This window comes from Oenanthe melanoleuca, chromosome 13, assembly GCF_029582105.1.
Source record: "Oenanthe melanoleuca isolate GR-GAL-2019-014 chromosome 13, OMel1.0, whole genome shotgun sequence".
In the NCBI taxonomy this organism is placed as follows: Eukaryota; Metazoa; Chordata; class Aves; order Passeriformes; family Muscicapidae; genus Oenanthe; species Oenanthe melanoleuca.
The window spans coordinates 9,404,430-9,426,217 of record NC_079347.1 but is presented as its reverse complement, the minus strand read 5'-3'; the positions used below and the strand labels follow the sequence as shown (position 1 = coordinate 9,426,217).

Here is a 21,788-nt window from a genome sequence, read left to right as displayed (position 1 = left end):
CCTGGGGTCGACATCTGCTCCTTGGTGATCCCAGGCAATGAAGAGCTACTGGTACTACCAGAGTAGCCCCAGACAAACCAGACAAGTGAATTCCAGGTACAGAGCATCCCAGAAGAATTGGTGTCAACGTGGACATTTCACCATCAGGGCACCATCAGCCCTGAGTGTCTCTAATGAAAAATACCACCCTGGACACAATAAGATGAGGCATGAAGTCTGCCCAGGAGTGATGGATGGTTTGTGCAGAGATCAACCCATGCTAGTGATAGTGGGCTGGGACAGTTGTAATAAGGTGGCACCGGGCTCTCCCCTCCCATGACATGGAGGTGGCCATGGGACATCTCTCTTTAGGTGCATCCCAAGGGAAAAAGTCTAAAAGGGCTGATTCAGATTGCACTGACATGAAAGGCAAACAAAACACCCCTGCTCTGCAGGAAGGCTAAGGTAGGAACAGTGTTTGATGCAGCCCCTGGCCATCAGCCTGGCCAGCTCCAGAGTCAGCATTCCCAGCCAGCATCTGGGAGAGGAAGAAGTGTTGGGCAAGTCCCAGGCAGGTAAAACCAGCCTGAGTGAATTCCCAAAGATATTTTTGAGGAAGCTGTGAGTGTGTAAAAAGAGATGTTTGTTGGGTTATGTAGTTTTGCTCTTTCCTCCTTTCCTGGGAAATCCAGGTCAATATTAGCTCTGAAAGACCCATTGTGCAAACACTGAGCCACCTTATCGTGTTGGACTCCTGCAGAAATGTGTCTTTATGCTGAGGATACCTTTCCTTTCAGGAAAAATTTTCAGAAGTGCTTAGAGGGCTGTAGGAGCACGACTGCCGTTAGATGTCCTGGAGATTTGCTTTTACCTCACACAGGCTGGGTTCTCTTTTTTCCAGCCCTGTCATTGTCCTCCTTTTCCTTAGTGCTTCCCACTCACCTTAGTCCTCAGCAAAGCATCTGGGCAGAAGTCTGGCTCAGGTTGGAGCCTGTAGGGGACTTGCAAGGAAAAGGGACACATCCAGTGTCAGAGCACTGGGCACAATGCAGGGATGAAGTGATGGACAAGTGGATATTATCATGGGAAAGAGGTACCACTGTGAGTCTGGAGCTGTCCTGGTCCCACACTGCCCCTGGAGCATGTGGGGTTGTCCTTTCTCCCAGACACACAGGGGACATTTCCACCATGAAAGTGGGAGGAGAAGGCATAGACCAGCTCTGCCACCTCACTGGGAATTTGACTGGGTATGAGGGTGAAAAGCCAGCATCTCCCTGGACATTGGGGCTCCAGTATCCCACTGCTGACTCAAACAGAGACATCTGGACCCTGGAGATGTGATCTGTGCTCCAGCACTGGGGTCATCATATGCTGGGCTCAGGTGCTCATCCTGGGGAGTGCCCAAGGATTGCTCTTGTCCTCAGTGTGGTGGGATGTGCTGGTCCTACTCAAAGGGACTGATGGAGCATTCCCCTCCCCTGGACTGAGGGCTGGGTTCAGGCAGCATGAGGAACCATCGCTTCTGATCTGCCCAAGCTCCAGCTGTGTCCTGCCACAGGAAAATCATCTCAGAGCCGAGCAGGAAGGTGCTGTGAGCTTCTGGCATCTGCTGCCATCACTGCATGGGGTGCTCAGTGACAGAGTGACCCCAAAGTCAGGTCCTCCTCTAGGGACACCCGATGCATTTGTGGCGTGAGTGAGGCAGCAGCCGCTCCCCCTCGCTGCCCGGGCTGGGGTCCCGGAGCCCCCCTTTCCCCGTCTGGAGCGCTTTTGACAGACAGACCTCCCTCCTCCCTTCCTGCTCCGCACGCAGCCATCCTCCACTCAAGGCAAACCTTTCCTTCAGCTCCTCGCGTCCCCAGCTCCCCCGGCAGCAGGTGGGTGCCCACCCCTCCGTGCCGGCCGTCGTCTCCCCGCTCCCCCTCCGCCCTCCCCAGCGCCGGAGAGAGCGAGGCGAAAAGTGTCGGAGCGGGAGCGCATAGCAACAGGGTCTGGGATGAAGCAGGTTCGGCAGCAGCATCTCCGCAAGGTGAGAGCCGGCAGCGGGGAGCCCCAGCGACAGGAGCAGGGGTACCCTGCAGGTGACAGCGAGGGTACCCAGGGCTGGAGAGGGAGCCGGGATAACCCCGGGATGGGAGCGGGGGAGTCACGCACATCACCCCGCATCCCGTCCGCGGGAGCTCGGTGCGCAGCCGGCGGGATCAGTGGGGTATTGGGGAACAGTGTTCCTGCCAAGGAGGGATGGTGGGCAGCGGAATGGGGCATTTCTCCTCCTGAGCGCTGCCCCGCCCTGCCCGGGCAGCAGGGTGCCGGCGGTGGGTGACTCACTGTGTGTCCGGCCGGGCTCCGCCGGTGGCACCGGGGCAGAGCTGGCTCCGCGCAGCCCGGGCACGCTGCTCCGGGACTGCCCGGGCTCGGGGTCCCTCCCGGGGGCTGGCAGTGCCTTCCCACCTGCAGCTCGGATTGCCTCCTCATCCTCCTCTATAGGATTTAAAGGGGTGTGGGTGATGTGGGGTCTGCTGGACGCTGAACGTTCAGGGCAGAGCTGGCAGAGCTACAAACCCTCTTTACATCCTGCTGAAAACCCTTTTTGAACCCAATTGTCAGGCTTTCCCATCCTAGGCTCCCCTCCATTGCCACTTTGCTCTTTCCAGTCTGAGTTCTCATTTCACCCCCCATTGTGGACTGAGTCTTTCTCTGGGGACATGGTGGAACAGGGTGGCAGATGGGGGACTGAATTCTTTCTCTGGGGACATGGTGGCAGAGCAGGATGGCAGAGATGGTGTCAGCCACAACTCCATCATGGGGATGTGCTGCTGCTGAATGGGTCAGCCCTTCCTGGAGCATCCCAGTGACCCAGGGCTGGGAGCCTTTTCAGCTACACCCTGTGCCAAACCACGCCCATTGAACACAGGGCAGGTTGACTCTGTTGAGATGAATGAAAACCCAGGAGAGTTTCATCCCTGCCAGGAAATTCCTAGGATATTGGGAAATGACGTAAAAAACCCCAGCAGTATCCTGGTGACAGCCAGCAGGCCCTGACAGCCTATTTCTCTACTCTTGTTTGGAGGCATAGTTGGGTTCTTCTCTTCCTTCCTCTTTCCTACAAATTGCTTTTCCAGATGGCTTTGTGACTGCAAGATCCATTAAAATTGGTCTTTGCCCCTTCCAATGCCTTTCTGAGTTATTTGGTGCTGGTGACCCTTTTAAGCATTTATTCAGGAATGTGTTTAGTCCCATGGTGATCAGTTGGGATGGAAAGCAAATGTCTCTGGTGTTATTTTTCCCATTCCCAGTGCTGCTCAGAGCCCTCTGTCTTTCATTACCCAAAAATATTTTTGCTGAGCTCCAGATGGAGGACCTGGTGCTCACAGCCACCTTGGGACCATTTGTGTCCAATGCTGGCATTGGGCTTGCATGGAGTTGGTGGTGGCTGATGAAGAGATGTGCCCATCCCCACTGCAGCACCCACTCAGGACCCTGACAGCCTCCTCTTCCTCTCATTGTGATCCACTTCCCATTGGTGAGCTGCAGTTTTAAACCTTCTTACCAGACATGTTTTAGACATATGGAAATACCTCTTGATTAGAGAAGGCATTTCTTAGGCTTTAAGGATTTCAGGTTGATTTTTGCATAATATTTCCAGAAGAGCTGAGTGGTTATTTTCATCTATTTGATTTCTTTGGGGTTTATTGGGTAGAAATGGACTAAATCCCACTGGAGCCAGTGGTGGGAGCCATGGTTCCTGCTGCCCCTGCCCATACCTGGCCAGGCTGCTGAGCAGCATCTTCCTACCTGAGCCACTGCCTGCCACAAACTGCCTCAAAACTTCCCCAGGGTTTTCAGATGAAAAACCACATAGGACATTGCTGTAATGAGTTTACCTCAGCCATTCCAACCTCCCTGTACTGTCTCCACCATCACTTGCTCCCTCTCCTGGCATCAGCTGTGGCCCCAGGCTGGGGTCACCCAGGGTCAGCTCAGCCCTCTGAAGGGCTCTTCCTCACCATAGCACTGCTTTGTTTACTTTGCTTTCTAAGTGATATTACATGTGAATTAATTTTCATGCCTTTTTAAGATTTTTTTTCTCTGAGAGATTAACAAGCAATTCAAACTAATCTGAAGTGACTCACACTTTAGAGACTCGCTGTGCTCAGATCCGCAGGGGAGAAATCTGGTGCTGGGTGGCATTTCTCTTGCTCAAAGGCTGTGATCCACGCACAGAATGCTGACAAAATAACCCCACAATGCAGCTTGAATGGAGACAAAATAGTATAAAAACATACCTTTGATCTGGCAGGAGTTTTTCTGCTCAGATACAGCTGAGTTTTGGTTTAAGTAAATTGGTTTAGAGAAAATAATTACCACAGAGCCATCTCCTTACAGACCTGAGCTCTTATCTTGGCAGAGACTAAAGAGCTTTTTCTTCTCGGTGACCTTTGCTTTGCTGACTTCTTTGGGAGCATCTTTTGGTGAATAATGGAAAATGATGCTGGGTTCAAAGAGGCCGTGGTTGCCAAGGGAGCTGTTAGTCCCCGTCTGTTTATAACTGCGAGACAGGAGCCCGGCTTGAAGGATGGCAGCTGATGGTGGAAAGGACTAGAGCAATACTGGAGCACTTCAGCTGCTGCTGAAAAAGAGAATTTCTGTTATGACAGGGGCTGAAAGAGAGCATTAATCCTAAAAAAGGCTCTAGAATCAAGCTGGTGTGTGAGATTTCCAGCAGTCAGAGGAAGGGAGGTATGCTTCCCTCTGCGATTCGGGACAAAGATAGGCTGGAAGCCTTAAATATCATGCTTTGAAATTCATTTCAACTGAGGCAAATAGGCCAGTTTTTCTGTGATTTCTATGGAAAGGCTGGGATTTGGGGGGATTTTGAGCATTGTAGTCAGGAAGCCACCTTTGTGTGTGATTTCCAGCAGCATCCCTGACCTGTATCTCCTCAGCTTGCTCCATGGGGACAACTGTCATTGTCCTTCAGGTTTATTTGCCACTTGAGTGGTCTCTGCTTTCTGCTCTGGGGTCCTAAATTTGAGCTGTAGAGCTCCAGATAAAGATATTAACAAGGGGGACAGACATTATTGAGACATAAGTGACAAACTACATTCCATGGCCCTTGAAATGCTGACTGAGGTGGGGAACAGGCCATTTACAGTCTGGGAAAGGTCCCATTGGTTCCTTTCATATCTTGTTATTGCTTCTGTGTTGATTTCTGTGCTACATCTCATGGACAGGCACCTGCATGTAAGAGATCTTGCAGCTCTACCTGTGCCCTCCTGCAGGTGTTTAGGATTCAGAGATGAAGGAATTAGGCATCAGGATTTAATGATCTCCCAACATCTCTGCTTGCTGGTTTTCTGTGATTCAAACCTGGAAAACAAGAGCTTCCCAAGCCAGTGCGATGGACTGGGAAGCAGTATTTGACAGGGGGAAGACCCAACTGTGATGGCCCCTACCTGGCAGGGATCTTTGTGAATATAGGTTTTAGCTGCTCAAATCTTTGGGAAGGAGTCCAGAGCAGCCTGCCCATCCCCTGCAAGCACAGACAGCTGTGGGTCACACACTGTGTGTGCTGGGCTAATTAGCAGGCATGGCCATGGCTCAGAGGTGTTGCTGAACCACAGAGCTGTGTTGAACAGCTGCAGGAGGGCTGTGAGGTAGTGATGGTTTTATAGCAACAGCATTACCTTTGGGTCATATTTTGACTTTTCAGCTCGTGTTTTTGCAACTTTTTCTTCTGGCCCTTGCCTTGTGATGGTGGCATCCAGCAGGGATGGGTTTTTCACAGAGGATTTTGGTGTAACAGCTTTGCTGGAGCTGAACATTTCAGGTTGGCTCTGGGAAGAGTTTGCCCTTGTCCTGTCCCTGGAGGTGTTTGTGCAGCAGGTGGGGATGGGGTGGAGTTTGCCTCTGTGTTTGGGCTGCAAGCAGCATGTCTGCAGTGCCAGCAGCTGGGGGTTTGGGGTGCACCCTGTGCAGGGTGGGGCTGGAGCACTCTCCTTCAGCATCGTGGCTCTGTGTCTCCATGGGAACCAGCAGCAGGAGCATCCTCCAGTCCAGTCCAGCTGGAGAGGAGGAGGAGGAGAGGAGAGGAGGTGGCTGCAACCTTCCCTGGGGCTGTGAAAGGGCAGCACTGAGCTCTGATCACCAGCCAGCTTTGGCCTCCTGGGGACTGGGGTCTGCTGCAGGCTCTGAGCACTGGTGCACACTGGCACAGGAGACCCACAACTCCTGGTTGACCCCTCCAAACACAGGTCCCTCTTCCCCAGCCACATCCCACGGGTTTGTTCCCTACAATTATAAACAAGGACAAGGAGATGGCTGCTTTTTTTCTTCAGAGAGCCCTAGAAGAGAAAGTTCCCAAATGAGCTCTTCCTGCCTGGTCCTGATACCTTGTCAGCAGAATCCTCCTGTGCCTCAATACAAACGTGATAAACTCCCATGCCAGGGCACAGCAACACACGGTGGCACAGGACAGGATCCTCATTCCACCCCTTTGTGCTGCCTGTTTTTGCTGTGGGTGTATCTGTGATGGGATCTCATCTGGCGGCTGCTGGCTCTGGACTCAGTGGGGATATTTTCCCTGCTCTGCTGAGGTCAGGAAATTGGGGGAATTCAAACTGAACACCTCACAGCAAACCTGATATACACCCACACAAACACAGAGGTGCCCTCCTGGTGCATCACCCAACCCAAATGGATTGCAGGACTTCCACTTGCAGAGCTGAGGCAGTGGGGAGGAAGAGAATGGGTTAATGCCCTGCCTGTGCTGCATTGATTCAGAGCACATTAGGAACTCTGAAAGGAGGTCTCTCATCTCTCAGCAAGGACAACGGGGAGTATCACAAAATTCCCAGAGTGCAGGCTTTTGGCAGTTGGGAAAGTGTGAAGAAGGACGGAGCAGTTGATGGCAGCCAGCCGAGTGCACGGCAGCACACACAGGGCTGGTGTCACGCTCCCTGGCACACCACAGTGCTTCTCCTGCTGCCATATTCTGCAGGAGATCCAGAAAGTTTATTGTGGCCCTCTGAAAGGATGTTTTGGAAGCTGGGGTTGTGAGTTGGGTCCTGGTGAACCTTCCCAGAATGAACTGGGACAATCCTACCTTTCCCAGGGGAGCTCTGCCCCTGTGGGCTCACATTCATCCCTTTTGTTTGCTCAGTGGCAGAGCAGGGCATTGGCTGAGGTGGGGAGCAGAGAGCTGCTGGGACAGGGTGTTCCCAAGGGACAATGTCAATGCTGTGGCTTGGGGTCACAAACTCACTCACGAGTTCTTGGCACTTCTTCCCTCTCTCCCATTCTTCATTCTCTGTTTTTATTCCATGCTCAACCCCTGTCTGCCCTCTCCCATACCCCAGTCCCTCACTCAGCCAGTGACACCAGATCTCCTGGTAAGCCCCAGCAGCCAGGATGGGGACCTGGGCTCCGAGTGCCCAGAAGACAGAGGGAACTGGACAGGGCGGCTGGATTTCCTCCTCTCCTGCATCGGATACTGCGTGGGCCTTGGAAACGTCTGGAGGTTTCCCTACAGGGCTTACACCAACGGAGGAGGTACTTGGGCATCCTTTGCAGTGGTCAGTCTCCCACCCACCGACCTGGGCTGGTAGAATATCCCTGAAGAAACATCCCTTCCCCTTCCTGGGGCTGGAAAGTAACACTTGTTGTGGGGTGAAGCCTCCCCATGCTTGTTTAGGGCTTTAACCACCTGTATCCCTGTGTGGAAGGGACTTGCAAGCCCTTCTCTGTATTCCTGGCCTTGGACAAACCCCTGTCTCCATGCTGGACCAAACACCAGCTATCCTGGTGTCCAGTAGCTTCTTGGTCTGGTGTCCTCCAGGGCTCAGAAGGGTCAGCAAACACTTCCAGATATCAAAGGAGGGAGTGAACCTTTTGCAATGCAAGAGCCCTGGGTGATGCTGAAAAAAGTTGGTTCAATTCCTCCCAGAGCAATAATAACTGGAGAATTTATGAAAGTTTATGAAAGACTCCAAGAAAAGATTTGGGAGCAGAGGGGAAGCACAGCACCAGGTGAATCACAGCCCCTTTCTCCTGCACTAACAGTGAGCTCTTGCTCCTCCCTGTCTTCCTGAATTTGATGTAGATCCCTCAGTGCCACACATATTAAATGAGCTTTATGCCCTGTCACAGCTGGGTTTTAGGTGTTTGTTCTGTATTACTTTCAGGATTTTTTTTTCTTCTTGCAGGAGCTTTCTTGGTTCCTTACTTCATCATGCTGGCCATCTGTGGGATCCCCATCTTCTTCATGGAGCTGTCACTTGGCCAGTTCTCCAGCCTAGGGCCACTGGCAGTCTGGAAAATAAGCCCTCTCTTTAAAGGTGCGTGAGTGAAGTCCAGAGCCTCTGAGGGACCTCTGCAAGAGCTCTTTGATGAGGACATGCACCAGCAGCATGCCATGAGTCTCAAAGATCTTGCTAGAATCAAAAGAACCTGTGGAAAGGTGTGGCAGGAATTTTGAGATAGCTGTTTTAGTAGCTGCAGGATATGAATGAGATTGTTCAGTCTTTGAGGGTTCTGGATGGCATGACCAGCTCTAGAAATGGCATGAAGTTTATTAAGCCATCTATTGTACAAAATAGAGCATGAAAGCTAAGCAATACCTGTTAAAAACAAAGGCAAGAATAAAGCATTAAAAAAATCAGATAATTTTATTCTCAATGTCAATCTGTTGTAAAGTTTTTCTGTATGAGGCAATAAACCATCAATACAGAGAAGGCATGTCCAGATGTTTTAATGGCAATAAGAGGCTCCCCCAGCAGGTGAACATTGGACTTGGTTGATCATTTGGCTGCTGAGGTGCAGTGTCTGACCCTTCTTTTGGATACTTTGCTCTGCTCCAGCTCACTCCTTCTTTACCCTCTCCTTCCTTCAGGCGTTGGCATGGGCACGATCCTCATCGTCTCCTTGGTGGCCATTTACTACAATATGATCATTGCTTACGTTCTCTTCTACCTCTTTGCATCCCTCACAAGCGACTTGCCCTGGCAGCACTGTGGCAACTGGTGGAACACCGAGCTGTGCCTGGACCACCACGTCATCAGGGCGGGGAACAGCAGCCTCCCCGTCAACATCAGCAACACCGTCAGCCCCAGCGAGGAGTACTGGAGGTAACGGGGTCAGCCTGGGGCTGGGGCTGGCCAGGGACAGGGTGGGGATGGGGTGAGGGGGAGGGATCTGCACGTCTCACAGCACAGATGCTGCAGGTCTCACTCGTGGCTGGTGATGTGGGGGCAGCGATGGGCTCGTGTGCTCAGCTCTGGGTGACAGCTCAGTTGAGCCACTGGGGTGTGGGAGGTGTCCACGTTCTAGCACTGCTTTGTCGGCCTGGAGATATGCTAGACTAAAATGCATCCCACGTCTGGAATGGCTGGGAATTTGCTCTCAAGATGCCAGGCATCCCTTCTGGGCTCTAATACATGGTAGAGGAATCACTCCAACTGTTCCCGTTTGCTTGGCGAGGAGCTGCCAGAGCCTATGATTGTTGACAAGGGTATTTGGCAGCAGAGGCTTTTCTAGGGCCTCTGGAAGAAGGCAGCCCATGGCTGCCCACTAGCAGCTCTCCTTCCTCCCTAGCCGGTATGTCCTGCACATCCAAGGAAGCTCGGGGATCGGGGATCCTGGGAGGATCCGCTGGAACTTGTGTCTGTGCCTGCTCCTTTCTTGGACTATTGTTTATCTGTGCATCCTTAAGGGAGTCAAATCCTCTGGCAAGGTAAGGGCTGGCTGGTCAATCTGGGGACCTACAGCGATGCTCACCAGTGCATGGGACTCTGCACCGCTGGGAAAGTGAGACCCACAAACAGCATCTACCCTTATCTGGATAGAAGATATTTTGGGGATGCCTTGGGCTGACACACTGGCCCTGCTGCAGCCCAAGGACCCCAGGGTGGTGTGTCCCACCCTAGGGACAGGGCATGGGGGCAGCACTCATGCCGTGCTCCCATTCCCAGCTCTCCCAGCTGGCTCTGCTCCCCCACAGGTCGTGTACTTCACTGCCACCTTCCCGTACCTCATCCTGGTGATGCTGCTCATTCGTGGAGTGACCCTGGAGGGGGCCTGGAAGGGGATCCAGTTTTACCTCACACCCCAGTTTGATCACTTGCTGTCTTCCAAGGTGAGTAGGATGTTGTGCAATTTGTTCAAGACATAAAAATGAACCTTCTCCTCCCACTTCCTGAATACAGCAAAGGCATTTCCCTTACTCAGTGTCTTTTCTGGCCACACCCTAACCTAAAGCTCTCTGCTCCAAGACCAAAAGCCTTTGTCCCACACCTTCTCTGGGCCACTACTGCCATGTTTCCCCACCCCATGTGTGTGTTTATGGCTGTGCATGGAAGGGTTGGTGCCAAGACTCCCCTGAGTACCAGGACCATGGGCAGGATTGTCCCAGCCCCTGTGATGGGCTGAAGGGATGGTGGATTTGACTGTTTGCTGTTCTCAAGCAATCCCAGCATGTGGAGTGGGGGTCAGCAGTGGGGGTCACCAAGAGACCACCCAGTTTTACAAGGGCATTTAATTCCACACTGGGCTGGCCCTAAAACATTCTTATTAGCCCTTCCATTGGCCAGCTGATCCACTATGAGTGGTGAGTGTTAACAAAGAAAGACAAATATCCCACAGGCTGTGCATGCTTGGAGTGCTGGGGAAGATATGCCAGAGCCCTGGGGAAACAGATTTCCAATTCCATTCTCCTCATGTGGAGGCTTATAAACCCCTGCTCTCCTCAGAACTGCTTCCTCCCCCCAGGTGTGGATCGAGGCAGCCCTGCAGATTTTCTACTCCCTTGGGGTGGGCTTTGGGGGCCTCCTCACCTTCGCCTCATACAACACCTTCCATCAGAATATCTACAGGTGGGAGTCAGATGCTGTCTTGTAAAAATTATGGGTTGGGGGGTGCTGTGAAAACCTGAGCTGGTGGGTTCAAAGCCAGCAGAAACATGTGGTGCAGCACAGTCACCTTGCTCTGCTCCTTGCACTGAGGGGACAGTCACTGGGTCACCTTACTGTGGCACCTGGGGCTGGCAATGCCACCGTGCACTGGTGTGGGGCAGGAAGGAGTGAACGTGTTCAGAGCATCTTCTTCCTTCTCCGTAGGGACACTTTCATAGTGACCCTGGGCAATGCCATCACCAGCATCCTGGCAGGTTTTGCCATCTTCTCCGTTTTGGGATACATGTCCCAGGAGCTTGGAGTCCCTGTTAACCAAGTAGCAAAAGCAGGTGAGGCCAAATGAAGATGTTTTCTCCTTCCCCCTCTGCCTGGATGTGCTGAGGAGCATTCCTTCCAGGATGGAAGGCACCTGAGGGTGTCAGCATGAGGGATGAAGGTGGATGCTCAGCTGGCCTGGGGGAGGGAAGGGGCAGACAAGTTCCTGTGGTATAAATATTGAGTAATAAATGATGTCTAATGAAGGTCTGAGCAAGGAGCTGTTTCTCTACCCTCTGACACAGGAGCCTTCCTGCCCATCTTGCCAGAGTCCTGCCAAGTCTCTGCCCCAGTGCTGCTCTGCTGAGCTCTCCTCTCCTCCATCCCCCCACGCCCAACTCTGTCACCACCTTTTCACCCTGCTGTCCTTTGCCTCCCCTAGGTCCTGGTCTGGCATTTGTGGTGTACCCCCAGGCCATGACAATGCTCCCCCTTTCTCCATTCTGGTCATTCCTGTTCTTCTTCATGCTGTTAACCTTGGGCCTGGACAGCCAGGTAAGGACAGAGCCCACGGAGCCAACCATGGACTCCAGGCAGCCTGAGCACTCAGGGCCCTCTCCTCCTGTGCCTGCAGTTTGCATTTATGGAGACCATCGTTACTGCAGTGACAGATGAGTTCCCCTACTACCTGAGGCCAAAGAAAGCTTCCTTCTCAGCTGTCATCTGCATTGCCCTCTTCCTGATGGGGCTCATCCTCACCACAGAGGTATGGCTGTGGGGATGGGTCCATTGTGGGGACCAGCTAGGGACTCATTTAAGGGAGAACTTAGGGCAGCAGCCAAGTTTTCAGATGTGTGATCAGATAACCAGGTGAAAGAAATATGAGCCTGGGCTTCCAGAAGGTGTGAGGGCCAAGGGGAGTGTCACAGTGTTATTCTCATCCCTACACCAACCCCATAAGGAGACTGATGTCTCTTGAGGCTGCTGACTGCTGTCCTCCCCAGGGTCCCCAAAAGTCAGAGGACATGGGTGGAGGTTTACTGGGATGATGGTCCTGGAGATGCTGGCCTCTGTGCTTTGTCTCCCCAGGGTGGGATGTACTGGCTGGTCCTGCTGGATGACTACAGCGCTGGCTTTGGTCTCATGGTGGTGGTGATCACCACCTGCCTTGTGGTGACACGTGTCTATGGTAAGGGTGCATGTCCCCACAGGGACACAGGGAAGCATGTGCTGCCTGTATGAAAAGAGGGATGTTGAGGGAGCAGTAGGGAAGCCAACAGCCTCACAGTGGAGCATGAGACTCCACTCCCACCACTTGTTTCTTCTTGGCTATCACTTGATTCCCCTCTCCAAAGATACACTGATGATGGTGCTGAGCCTGGTCCTTCAGGCAGCATCAGCAGGGCCCCACACCTGCATCTCCCAGGTGGGAGGGGGACTGCTGTAGAGGATGTGAACTGCTGCTTGTGATCAGTGCAGGGCAGGCTGGTACAGGCACAAGGCTCTGGGGGAGGGATCAAAGCCTCTGAGTGCCTCTCTGTCCTGCAGGCATGAAGAGGTTCTGCAGGGATATCCACATGATGCTGGGATTCAAACCTGGGCCCTACTTCAGAGCTTGCTGGATGGTCCTATCCCCTGCAACAATGATGGTAACTGCTCAGCTTGAGCTGCTGGGTGGTGCTGGAAAGCCATGGTGGTGCCAGTATCCTTGGGTGACCTCCCAGTTACTCTGCTGGCATCTCCTGCCCCAGAGACCATCCTTCTGCTGGGAGGTATCCATCACCTCCAGGCCTTTCTTGAGCATGAGAGCTCTGGGCTGACCTCACTTTCTTCCCATCCCACAGGCTCTGCTGGTGTATAACATTGTCAAGTACCAGCCTTCCGAGTATGGCAACTACCGCTTCCCCACCTGGGCAGAGGTCTTGGGCATCCTCATGGGAGTGCTCTCCTGCCTGATGATCCCCGTGGGCATGGTGGCAGCTGTGCTACAAGAAGAAGGGACACTGTGGGAGGTAGGAGCTGCTGGGGCCTGACACTGCTGGGCAGCACCCCAGAAATACGCAGCAGTGAGCAGAAGCCCCTGCCCAGTCAGGATCCTCTGCAAGTTTCTGTATCACCTCTCCTGGAAGTGTGTGTCCCATTCCCCCTTGCCACCCACGGGGTGTGAGAGATGTCACATCCCAAAGCATTTCCAGTGCTGCTTCCCATGATGCCAGGCAGGTACTGAGCAAAGCTGCTGCCCAAGAGGCAGCCCAGTGTGCATTCGCACTCCAAACAAGCTGTGCCCTGTGAGGAAGCACATTGTCCCCAGCGTGGGGGGGCCGTGGGCACCTGGGACTTTGCACCCGCTTGGCAGGAGCAATGACACGGCAAGGCAGGCAGCTGCCAGAGCGTGCAGGCAGCCCAGATGGGATCCCTGCACTGAAAGGCTTCTCCCAGGAGCAGGTTACAGAGCTGCTGGCTGCTCACAGCTTTCCCAGCCCTTCACTGCTCTTGCCAGGCTGTTAAAAGCAAAGGAGCAGAGCCTGATGCCCTCCCCAGGCATCAATCCCCTGCTTGACACAGCCATGGGCACTGTGGCATGGCCAGGAGCCACCTTGGCCTAGGCTAACCCCTTGTCTGAGTGGCTCTAACCCCACAGCATAGGGCTGTAGCCCTTCAACAGCCCCTCACTCCTGCAAGCCCTCACCACCAGCATCCACAGCCCATGACACCTCTCCAGCCCACAGCAAGCCACTCAGACAGAATCACCTTCCTAAACGGTTTCAGGACAAGCTTTTCCCCCATCCCATCCTCACTGGGGGTTCCTTCAGTCCCTGGGGGCCAGCAAGGCACTGGGAGAGCTGGGGGTGGGGTGCTGCAGGTGGGGTTCTGCACGGTGGGGTGCTGCCCGGGGAGGGTGGGGTGCCTGTGCTCCCTCTGCCTGTCCCCTCCCAGCGAGTGCAGCAGGCCAGCCGGCCGGCCATGGACTGGGGCCCGTCCCTGGAGGAGAACCGCACTGGAGTGTACGTGGCCAGCCTGGCTGGCAGCCAGTCCCCCAAACCCCTGATGGTCCACATGAGGAAATACGGGGGCATCACCAGCTACGAGAACACGGCCATGCAGGTGGACCAGGAGATGGAGGAGGAGGACGAGGAGGAGTCCATGATCTGAGGGGACCCAGGGTCCCATAGGCTGGGTGGGAGCTCCCCTCCCCTTTTGCACAGGTTGCACTGCAGCACTTCAGGACAGCTTGGGGGTCTTCCAAGGAGTAGTCAGGAGCTGCTGACCCTGCCAGGTTCCTCATCACCACCCTGGCCCTGCCTCCCCAATGTGTTTCTGTTCAGTGTGACAAACTGTTGATGAGTCCATGTGTTTGTGTGACAGTGTCTGGTTGAAGTGTCAGGGCTGTCCCACTCCCACCCGCAGCCTCAGCCCTACCGTCCCCTCTCAGGGTTGTCCAGGCTGCAGGAGGTGGGGAGGAGAAGGAGCTCCTGTGTGTTGATCTGTTCTCTTTTTGTCTGTATTTGACTCCAATAACCCATAAACACATGTGAGAGAATCTGTAACAGCCTCCATGCCCCGAGGACAGAGTGTGCCATGGAGGTATTCCAGCAAAACCAGCACAAATCAGTGTCCTCCTAAAGCAATTTGACCTAATAAATGAGTAGGTAAAAACTAGTAGAAGAATAAAAGAAAAGGCTTTATGAACAAACCAGGCTGTAGATCTCCCAAGGACCTTGGTGGGTCAGGGTGGCTCTTCTCTGTGGTGCCTGGCAGGGTTGGGTGACCTGAAGGAAGGGATGGTGTAACCTGTCCCTCATGTGTGCAGGAGGTCAGGGACAGGTTTCAGCTGGACCCAGTGTCCAAGGAGGACATGTGTCTATTGCCAAGGGTGTTCCAAGGTGTGGCCCCTGCCCTGAGTGCTGCTTTTCCCGGTGGAAGGAGAAAGGTTGGGTTTCAGTGTTTGTGTGTGATTTTGGGGTAGATCAGCCCATGTCCCACCTCCTGCTGACACGGATGGCCTGAGGGTCTTGGTGACCTCCTGGATGGGGCTGTTTGGATTGGATGCTGCCAGTCCCCATTATCCCAGTGTCATGTGTGCCTTTGCCACGTGCCGTCAGCTCACCAGTAACAGTGCTTGTGACACAGCCCCTGCCTGGGTTAATTGGAGGGTCTTCAGCATGGAAGAATGGCACATCTAAATGAGCTTCTTCATGCACATCTAGAGGGGCACAGCTCCTCCTGGTTTTTTTCCTGCAAATCTTTGTCCTGGTAAAAGACAAAACCATAGGACAAACAGAAAAATTAGGGTCTGTGTCTGGATTTTGGATGTGCTCCTGGTGCACTGGGTCCAGCACTGTGGCCTGAGCCTCCAGGGTGAATTCTGTCAGGAGGCTGCAGCCTTCCGCCTTCCCTACAGTATAGGAGATTTAATTATTTTGCCTCTCCAAGAGTGTAGGATCGGCTCCTACACCTTGTCCTCCTGCCTGCTCACCTCCTCTTGTCCAGGGATGCTGAGCCCATTTCCGGATGGCTGTGTCCTTCCTTTCTCCTGCAGGACCACTGGTGGCTTTCCCCATGCTCCTCAGCATGCCCCACCATGGCTGCAGCCCCTGGGAGTGATGGGGGTCCCCCATCTCCAGCCCCTCGGGGCGTGTGGGGCTCCAGCAGCACAGCCATGAAGCGCCTTCACCTGCTGGCCCCGGGTTAATCATTAGAGCGTGGCCATAAAAGCTTGGCTGATGGAAAGTTCAGGCCATGGCGGCTGGGGAGCAGGGAGGGCCTGCCATAAACATTTATGGCCCCAATGAATCCCTCGCTCTAACCTTGACACTATTTACTGAGCAGGAGCCTCAGGAGGTCACGGTGCTGCCCAGCCATGGCTGTGGGTGCTGGCCAGGGAACCCGGGCTGGGGTGGCCCCTGGGGGGCACACACAGGGGTCTGCATGGGGTGATGGACCCCAGTATTTCATTATGTTGCTGCCAGCCACAAAGTACCAGAAGAACCAGGAGAACCTGGAGCCTTCCCACAGCATGGAATTGAAGCTGCTCGGGCCTGACCAAGATGGTCCAGTCTCTGCATGTTCCTCAGCTTTTCCTACCTGCATGGGGTCCTACCATATTCCCCGAGTCCCCATTGCCATCCTGGGATCCTCAGGGCTCTCCTTTGGAGCTGTCACCCACCAGCACTGTGCTGCAGAGCGATGGGAGGGATGTGCCGAGGCTGTGCCAGGGATGTGGTTGGGAGGCAAAGCTGGCACTGAGGAAGAACACCAAGGGCAAAAGGCAGTGGGGCAGTGGCACATCCGGAGGACACGTGTCCTGCACCGTGCGTGGCTGCCCAGGGCTGGGGGGGGACGCAGCAGGGAACATTCCAGTGCTGACACCTGCCGGGGCCGGGGCAGATGGCAGGGAGAGGGGGGCTAAGGGGCACCCCAGGGTGGAGCAGGAACAGGGAATGTGGCAGCCTGACTCCAGCTCCCCTGAGGTACCAGCCCACCCGCACGAGCAAAGCCCAGCAGGTGCCCCTGGGAACTTCCCAAACCCTCCCTGGAGTTGGCTGGAGGTCCTGTGGCCCCTCACCTGTAGCACCAGCTTCCTCTAAACTCCCCCAAACAGCCCAGTGGGCACCCCCACCCCCATCTAGCTTGAACACCTGCTGGGGGCTCCCAGACACCTGCAGCCCCCAGAGCCCTGTCCCTGGGAAAAGGGCTGGATTGCAATGAGCTGGGTCTGGACGTGACATCAAACTCCCTGAAACCCCAGAGATGCTGGAGAGCAGGGGTGGGCAGTGTCCAGAGTGCCAGCACCCTGCAGGCAGCCCCTGCCCACGGCCTGGTCCCCGCCTTGATGCTTTCGAGGACAGAGTGCGGGGATGGAGGGACAAGGGGGTGGCAGACGGTCTGAGTCACTGCAGTGACGGAGAATCATCCGTTTCCATGCTCAGAAGTTGGTAGCTATTTATTGCACTTGAACACCAAGAATAAAACTGACACTCGCCCTCCCTCCCACACCCACCCTGCTCCCTGTCCCCCCCACACACTGCTCTCCCCAAACACAGAATCCGATTTGAGCAGTGATCATTCTGTTCACAGCCGCAGGTTCAAAAAAGACAAAGGAAAAGGAAACAAAATCAATCTTCCCCCACCCCGCCCCCCCAAGTTCCCACTGAATCCAACACGGTCACACTGCTCAACAGTTTGAGTGCACTTACAAAAAGAGAAGAGAAAGGCTTCAGCTGCAACCATACAGACAAACAGACACGAGGGGACAGGCAGCTACCCCTCCCCGGGGTTTGAATTTTTGTTATGTGACAAAGCTCAGTATATCTTAATTATAATATATTTTTTGCAACCATCTTAAATAAATATTTCCATAGAGATTTCCTGTAAGTATATATATTTTATATATATAATATATAAGAGAGAGATATAGATCTCAATTTTTTTTTCCTTAAACCACTGTTAACATATTTTCCCTGCTTGTCCAAAAAGTGTTACAAAATCCCTAAAATTGTGCAACAGTTAGAAAAAAGGGACAACAATCCAAAGAAGGAAGGAGCCATTCAATACAGTCCCCTCCACTGCTCCCTCTCTCCCACTCCCTGTTTATGACCTGCAGGAGGGAAGGAGACTCAGATGAATCTGGTGTCCCCACAGCCTGCTCACATCTGGGTTTCCCTGTCTGAACCTTGGGACATGGGCAGGGGTGAGGTCTCTGCTGGCTGCAGGATCTGTGCAGCATCAAGAGTGTGGGGTACACCACAACCCATCCTGTGGTGGGGGAGAAGGGTCAATCAGTCTGGTTTGGGGTGGAAAAACAACTTTCCCAGCTGTGCCTGGCTGGGGTGAGAAGGAGGAGGAGAAGGGTACCTGCTCCTCCAGCAAAGAGCAGAGGCCCAGGAGTGGCCTCCTTGGCTTCCAGAGGGGATGCATCAGCAAGATGTGAGAAATTATGATGTTGCCAGTGGACCTTGGAAGCCAGGAAAGGGAAACAGGCAAATCCCAAGCCCACTTGTGGAGCTGGGAGCTCAACACCACTACAGCAAGTGCTTCCAGTGAGACATCCCCTGTGATCTGGGAGAAGTGGAGGAGAAGATGAGTTTGGAGGACTTACAAGTTTGGTTTGACCCAGGCATCAGAAGACCAGAGAAGAGGAGTTCTGTCTGTGCCAGGAAATTAACTGTGCCATAGCCTGATCTCCAGCCCTGAGGCTGATGGGACAGGAGGTCCATGGTGGTAAACTCTATCCCAACAAGGTGGCCTTTTCCATGGTGGTTATTAGGAACATCCCTGGACGTTGTCATTCCCAGAACCATGGTGGGACGGTTGGGGCAATGCCCATTTGCATGTGTCAACATCTTAGAAGTAGAGATGTAACAGCAGCATCCCTGGCTCTTCCAGCCAAAGAAGGATGGTGGAAATTATTTATATAGCTTTCCTGCAAGTTTAGGAGGAATCAGCAAATTCAAAGGAAGACAGAAACAGATGTTTTTCCATGGATACTGAAAGAAAATATGGTGGTCCATCAGTGCTTGCTGAAGTGCTCTGGAGATACAGGAACCTGCTCTGGAGAAGCAGGGCAAGGTGGGGCACAGACACCAGGCAGGACAGACCCCTAAAGTGCAGGTGCTTAATGCTGCCAGCATGGGCATGTTGGGAAGTCGGGTCTTCCTTGGTCAGGATGCAGCTTGACTGGAAGACTAGAATGAGTTTAAACTTCAGACTTTGCTCCCCTTGGAAAGGAGTGTTGCAAGGACATCCAGCTGCCTCCTGGGGAGATAACCTTAGGGAAACCTCAAGGAGGAGAAACTCCCTCCAAGAAGACATCTCAAAGCCTTCCTGGGAGCCAAGATGCTTCTCCCTGGAAGTGACTGTGGGTTCTCAGTGAAAGGAGATTGTATCTACCCCAACACCTCATCTCCTATTCCCAGTGAATCCCACAGACCTGCAGTCCCAGTCCTTTCCCCAGCAGCAGCTGTTGGAGCAGCTTCACCCTCACAGCCCATCCAAGGTCCACAGCAATCAGCAGTTTCAAAACCAGGCTGAGATGGCATCTGACCTTCAGCCCCCATGCAGAGCCCTAATATGATGTCCTCCATCAGCATCCACCTTACACCAATTCCCAAAAATCTTGACACCTGGAGAGCTTGGACATCAGAAGGTGGATGACACTGACCATGGCTGGCTTCAGAGCCAGCTCTGGAGAGGGAGAGAGAGAACTGTGAAAGAGCTGAGTCCTTCCTTTAAAAATTAAAAAAAAAAAACTTCAGCACTACATGACTACAGGAAGAAAAACAGATCTGTAAAAACACCCAAACTCTACCTTAAAAGCTAATCCTTTCCCTGCATGGATTTCCCTGCTTTGGGGAACTCTTGCAAGCCTATGGTGTACAGGTCCACCAAAGGCATGGGGAACCCCATGGGCACCCATGGATCAGCTCTGTGATTTGCCCCCAAAAAGGCATCTCCTACATACATCACCAGCAGCCACTGCACTGCTGGCACAGAGGAATACACCAAAACACTTCTCAGGGCCTGTCCATGCCCCAGCAGTTTAGATTTCTTCCCCTCCATCCAATGGGAAAATATTTTTGCAGTCTGCAAGGGTGCAGCTGCATTTGGCATGGTGGCTGTCCCTGCCTCAACAGAGAGCAAAGCATTCAAAACCACAGAAAAGGCAAAATACACGCTCAGAATTTACATGGAGGAAACACTTCCTCTTTTTTTTTTTCTTTTTTTTTTCTTCTTTTTCTTTTTTTTTTTTTTAGGTCCAAAACAAGCAGTTTTTGTTCATTTCTTTGTTTTTCAACACACGCACCGTCTAGAAAGTTAAACACCATGCAGACAAAGAGAGTGGAGCTAGAAAGGACCCCGGGGCAGCAGTGCTGCAGAAGCCTCACATCAGTGAGCGAAGATGCTCCAGTCAGAAAAAAGAGAATGTGAAATGGAAGAATTGCCAGAGAAACACCCACCCTCGGACCTCTCCCTGATGGCAAAGAGGTGAGACCAACGTTCCCCTTCCTGGCCATGTCTTCTGTCCTGAAAGCCACGTGCTGGTGGCACTCCCAGAGCCACCACTGTGGTTTGCCCTGCAGGAAGACCCATGGGGTGCAGGAAGGTGCAGTGCCACGGCGAGGTGGGTGCCCTGGAGGTGGGTGCCCTGGAGGTGGGTGCCTTCGCCACCCAACGCTGTGGGACAGAACGGGACAAGCCACCACGGTGTGAGGAGGGGGCTGGCAGCCGTGGGACCCCTGCGAGGAGCATCGTGGCAGAACAACCCCACTTCAAATGTAAACGCAATGAAAAACAGCAACCCCCGAAAATCCCCCCTCCCTCCCCACTTAAACAGTTGAATGTTTCTAGTTATTACATAAAGATCCATTTCAGCAAATACTCAAAATCAAGTTACGAAATACACGGTAGGTTGGTTTCTTTTCCCTATAAAAAGGCATGCGCTCAAAGGAGAAGACAGCGAAAGGCTTGTTTGTTTTCGTCGAAGCACAATCAGATTCTGCAGTTTGTCACTAAAGCTTGCATTCCTTGTTGTCGCTGGAAGGAGTCACGTGGGCCATGGAGGTTTGTGCCCCGAGCCAGCAGCCAGCTTGGCTGCCCCCATCCCATCCTGGGAGTCGGGAGCGAGGGAACGCCAGTGCTGTGTGTGGGGGGCTGGGGGAGTGCTGGGTAAAGGATCCGGGCTGGGTGGTGGGTGAGGAGGAGAGGGCAGGGGCGATGCTAGCACGGACGTGGATGGGAGAGCCCCAGCTCCTGTCTGTGCTGATGTGGTTCTGGGAAGCAGCTGTCATTCTCCTCCTCTCTCCTCCCAGCATCGCCAGTCTCTGCTCCAAAGGGAGAAGGGAGGAAGGAGGGAGAGCATAGAGCATCCTTCTCGGCACAGCAGTTGCTGCAAACCTACTTGCTCTCCTGGGAAGGAGCCAGCCTGCACTGGGAAGGGAAAATCAACATATAGCCTTTACTCACCCATCCAAACACGGCCCTCCTTGCACAGGTACGCATGAAAAATGGAATTGGCAAATGGATTGAGTTGCAGTTCCCTGGGCGAGGCTGCTGGGAAGCAGGAACTCAGGTTGGGAGCAGGCAGGAGCCATGGCAGCAGATGGGGACCTTGATAGCAGCAAAGCAAAATCCACCAGCACGCAGGGAGGATGCAGCAGAGAGCAGCTCAAAACTGTCCCCTCTTCCTTGGAGGGCTTCCAGCAGAGATGGGGACAGAGGTGGATGATGAGTCTGAGCCCAGTTCAGGAGATGTGCTGGGTAGTGAGGAGGCCCACTGATGCTGTGCAGCTGATGAGGGGGGCCTGTACACCGGCCAGATGCTTGGGTTTAAGTTCATGGTTTCTCTTGTTGTGGTTCATGCAGAGGAAGGGGCGCAGCGCCATGACCCCGCGGGGTGGGGGGTGGATGGGATGCTTGTGCTGCACTGGCGGGGCTGGCGTGTGTGTGCGGTGAGAAGCGAGGGGTTATTCCAGCGGGAACCAAGCAGCAGAGCCAACAGCCAAAGTCCCGTAGGTGAACATGTCGGAGGGGGTCTCCCCTTGGTAGTCAGTCAGTGACAAACCCAACACGGGCAGGGCCACACTTCAGCTGCAAAACACAAACCCAGGAGAGCCGGAATTTGCTTTGACCATCCCTTTGGCAGAGCAC

The 21,788-nt window shown here is 53.5% G+C and overlaps 2 protein-coding genes across 3 annotated transcripts in view; one reads left to right on the top strand and one right to left on the bottom strand.

The window, feature by feature from the left end:
• Positions 1–1,420: 1,420 nt before the first annotated feature.
• Positions 1,421–15,392, top strand: SLC6A7 (solute carrier family 6 member 7). Its single transcript, XM_056501995.1, has 14 exons — positions 1,421–2,008; positions 7,338–7,530; positions 8,184–8,315; positions 8,870–9,104; positions 9,571–9,709; positions 9,977–10,111; positions 10,744–10,847; positions 11,091–11,215; positions 11,584–11,696; positions 11,776–11,907; positions 12,231–12,330; positions 12,690–12,790; positions 12,986–13,153; positions 14,079–15,392. The coding sequence occupies exons 1-14, from the start codon at positions 1,976–1,978 to the stop codon at positions 14,292–14,294; spliced, it is 1,926 nt and encodes a 641-aa protein (XP_056357970.1). The 5' UTR covers positions 1,421–1,975; the 3' UTR covers positions 14,295–15,392.
• A 1,785-nt stretch (positions 15,393–17,177) lies between these two features.
• The window catches only part of CAMK2A (calcium/calmodulin dependent protein kinase II alpha), a 33,214-nt gene continuing 28,603 nt past the window's right edge, over positions 17,178–21,788 (bottom strand). For both annotated transcript variants that reach the window (XM_056501993.1, XM_056501994.1), the window contains one exon: positions 17,178–21,728. The gene's annotated coding sequence lies outside the window, so the exon portion shown is untranslated. The remainder of the gene's footprint in view (positions 21,729–21,788) is intronic.

Coding starts and splice junctions, on each gene's coding strand:
- SLC6A7 (XM_056501995.1), top strand. CDS start 1,976: ATGAAGCAGGTTCGGCAGCAGCATCTCCGCAAG. Junction 2,009..7,337: donor GGCAGCAGCATCTCCGCAAG/GTGAGAGCCGGC, acceptor CCCATACCCCAG/TCCCTCACTCAGCCAGTGAC. Junction 10,112..10,743: donor ATCACTTGCTGTCTTCCAAG/GTGAGTAGGATG, acceptor TCCTCCCCCCAG/GTGTGGATCGAGGCAGCCCT.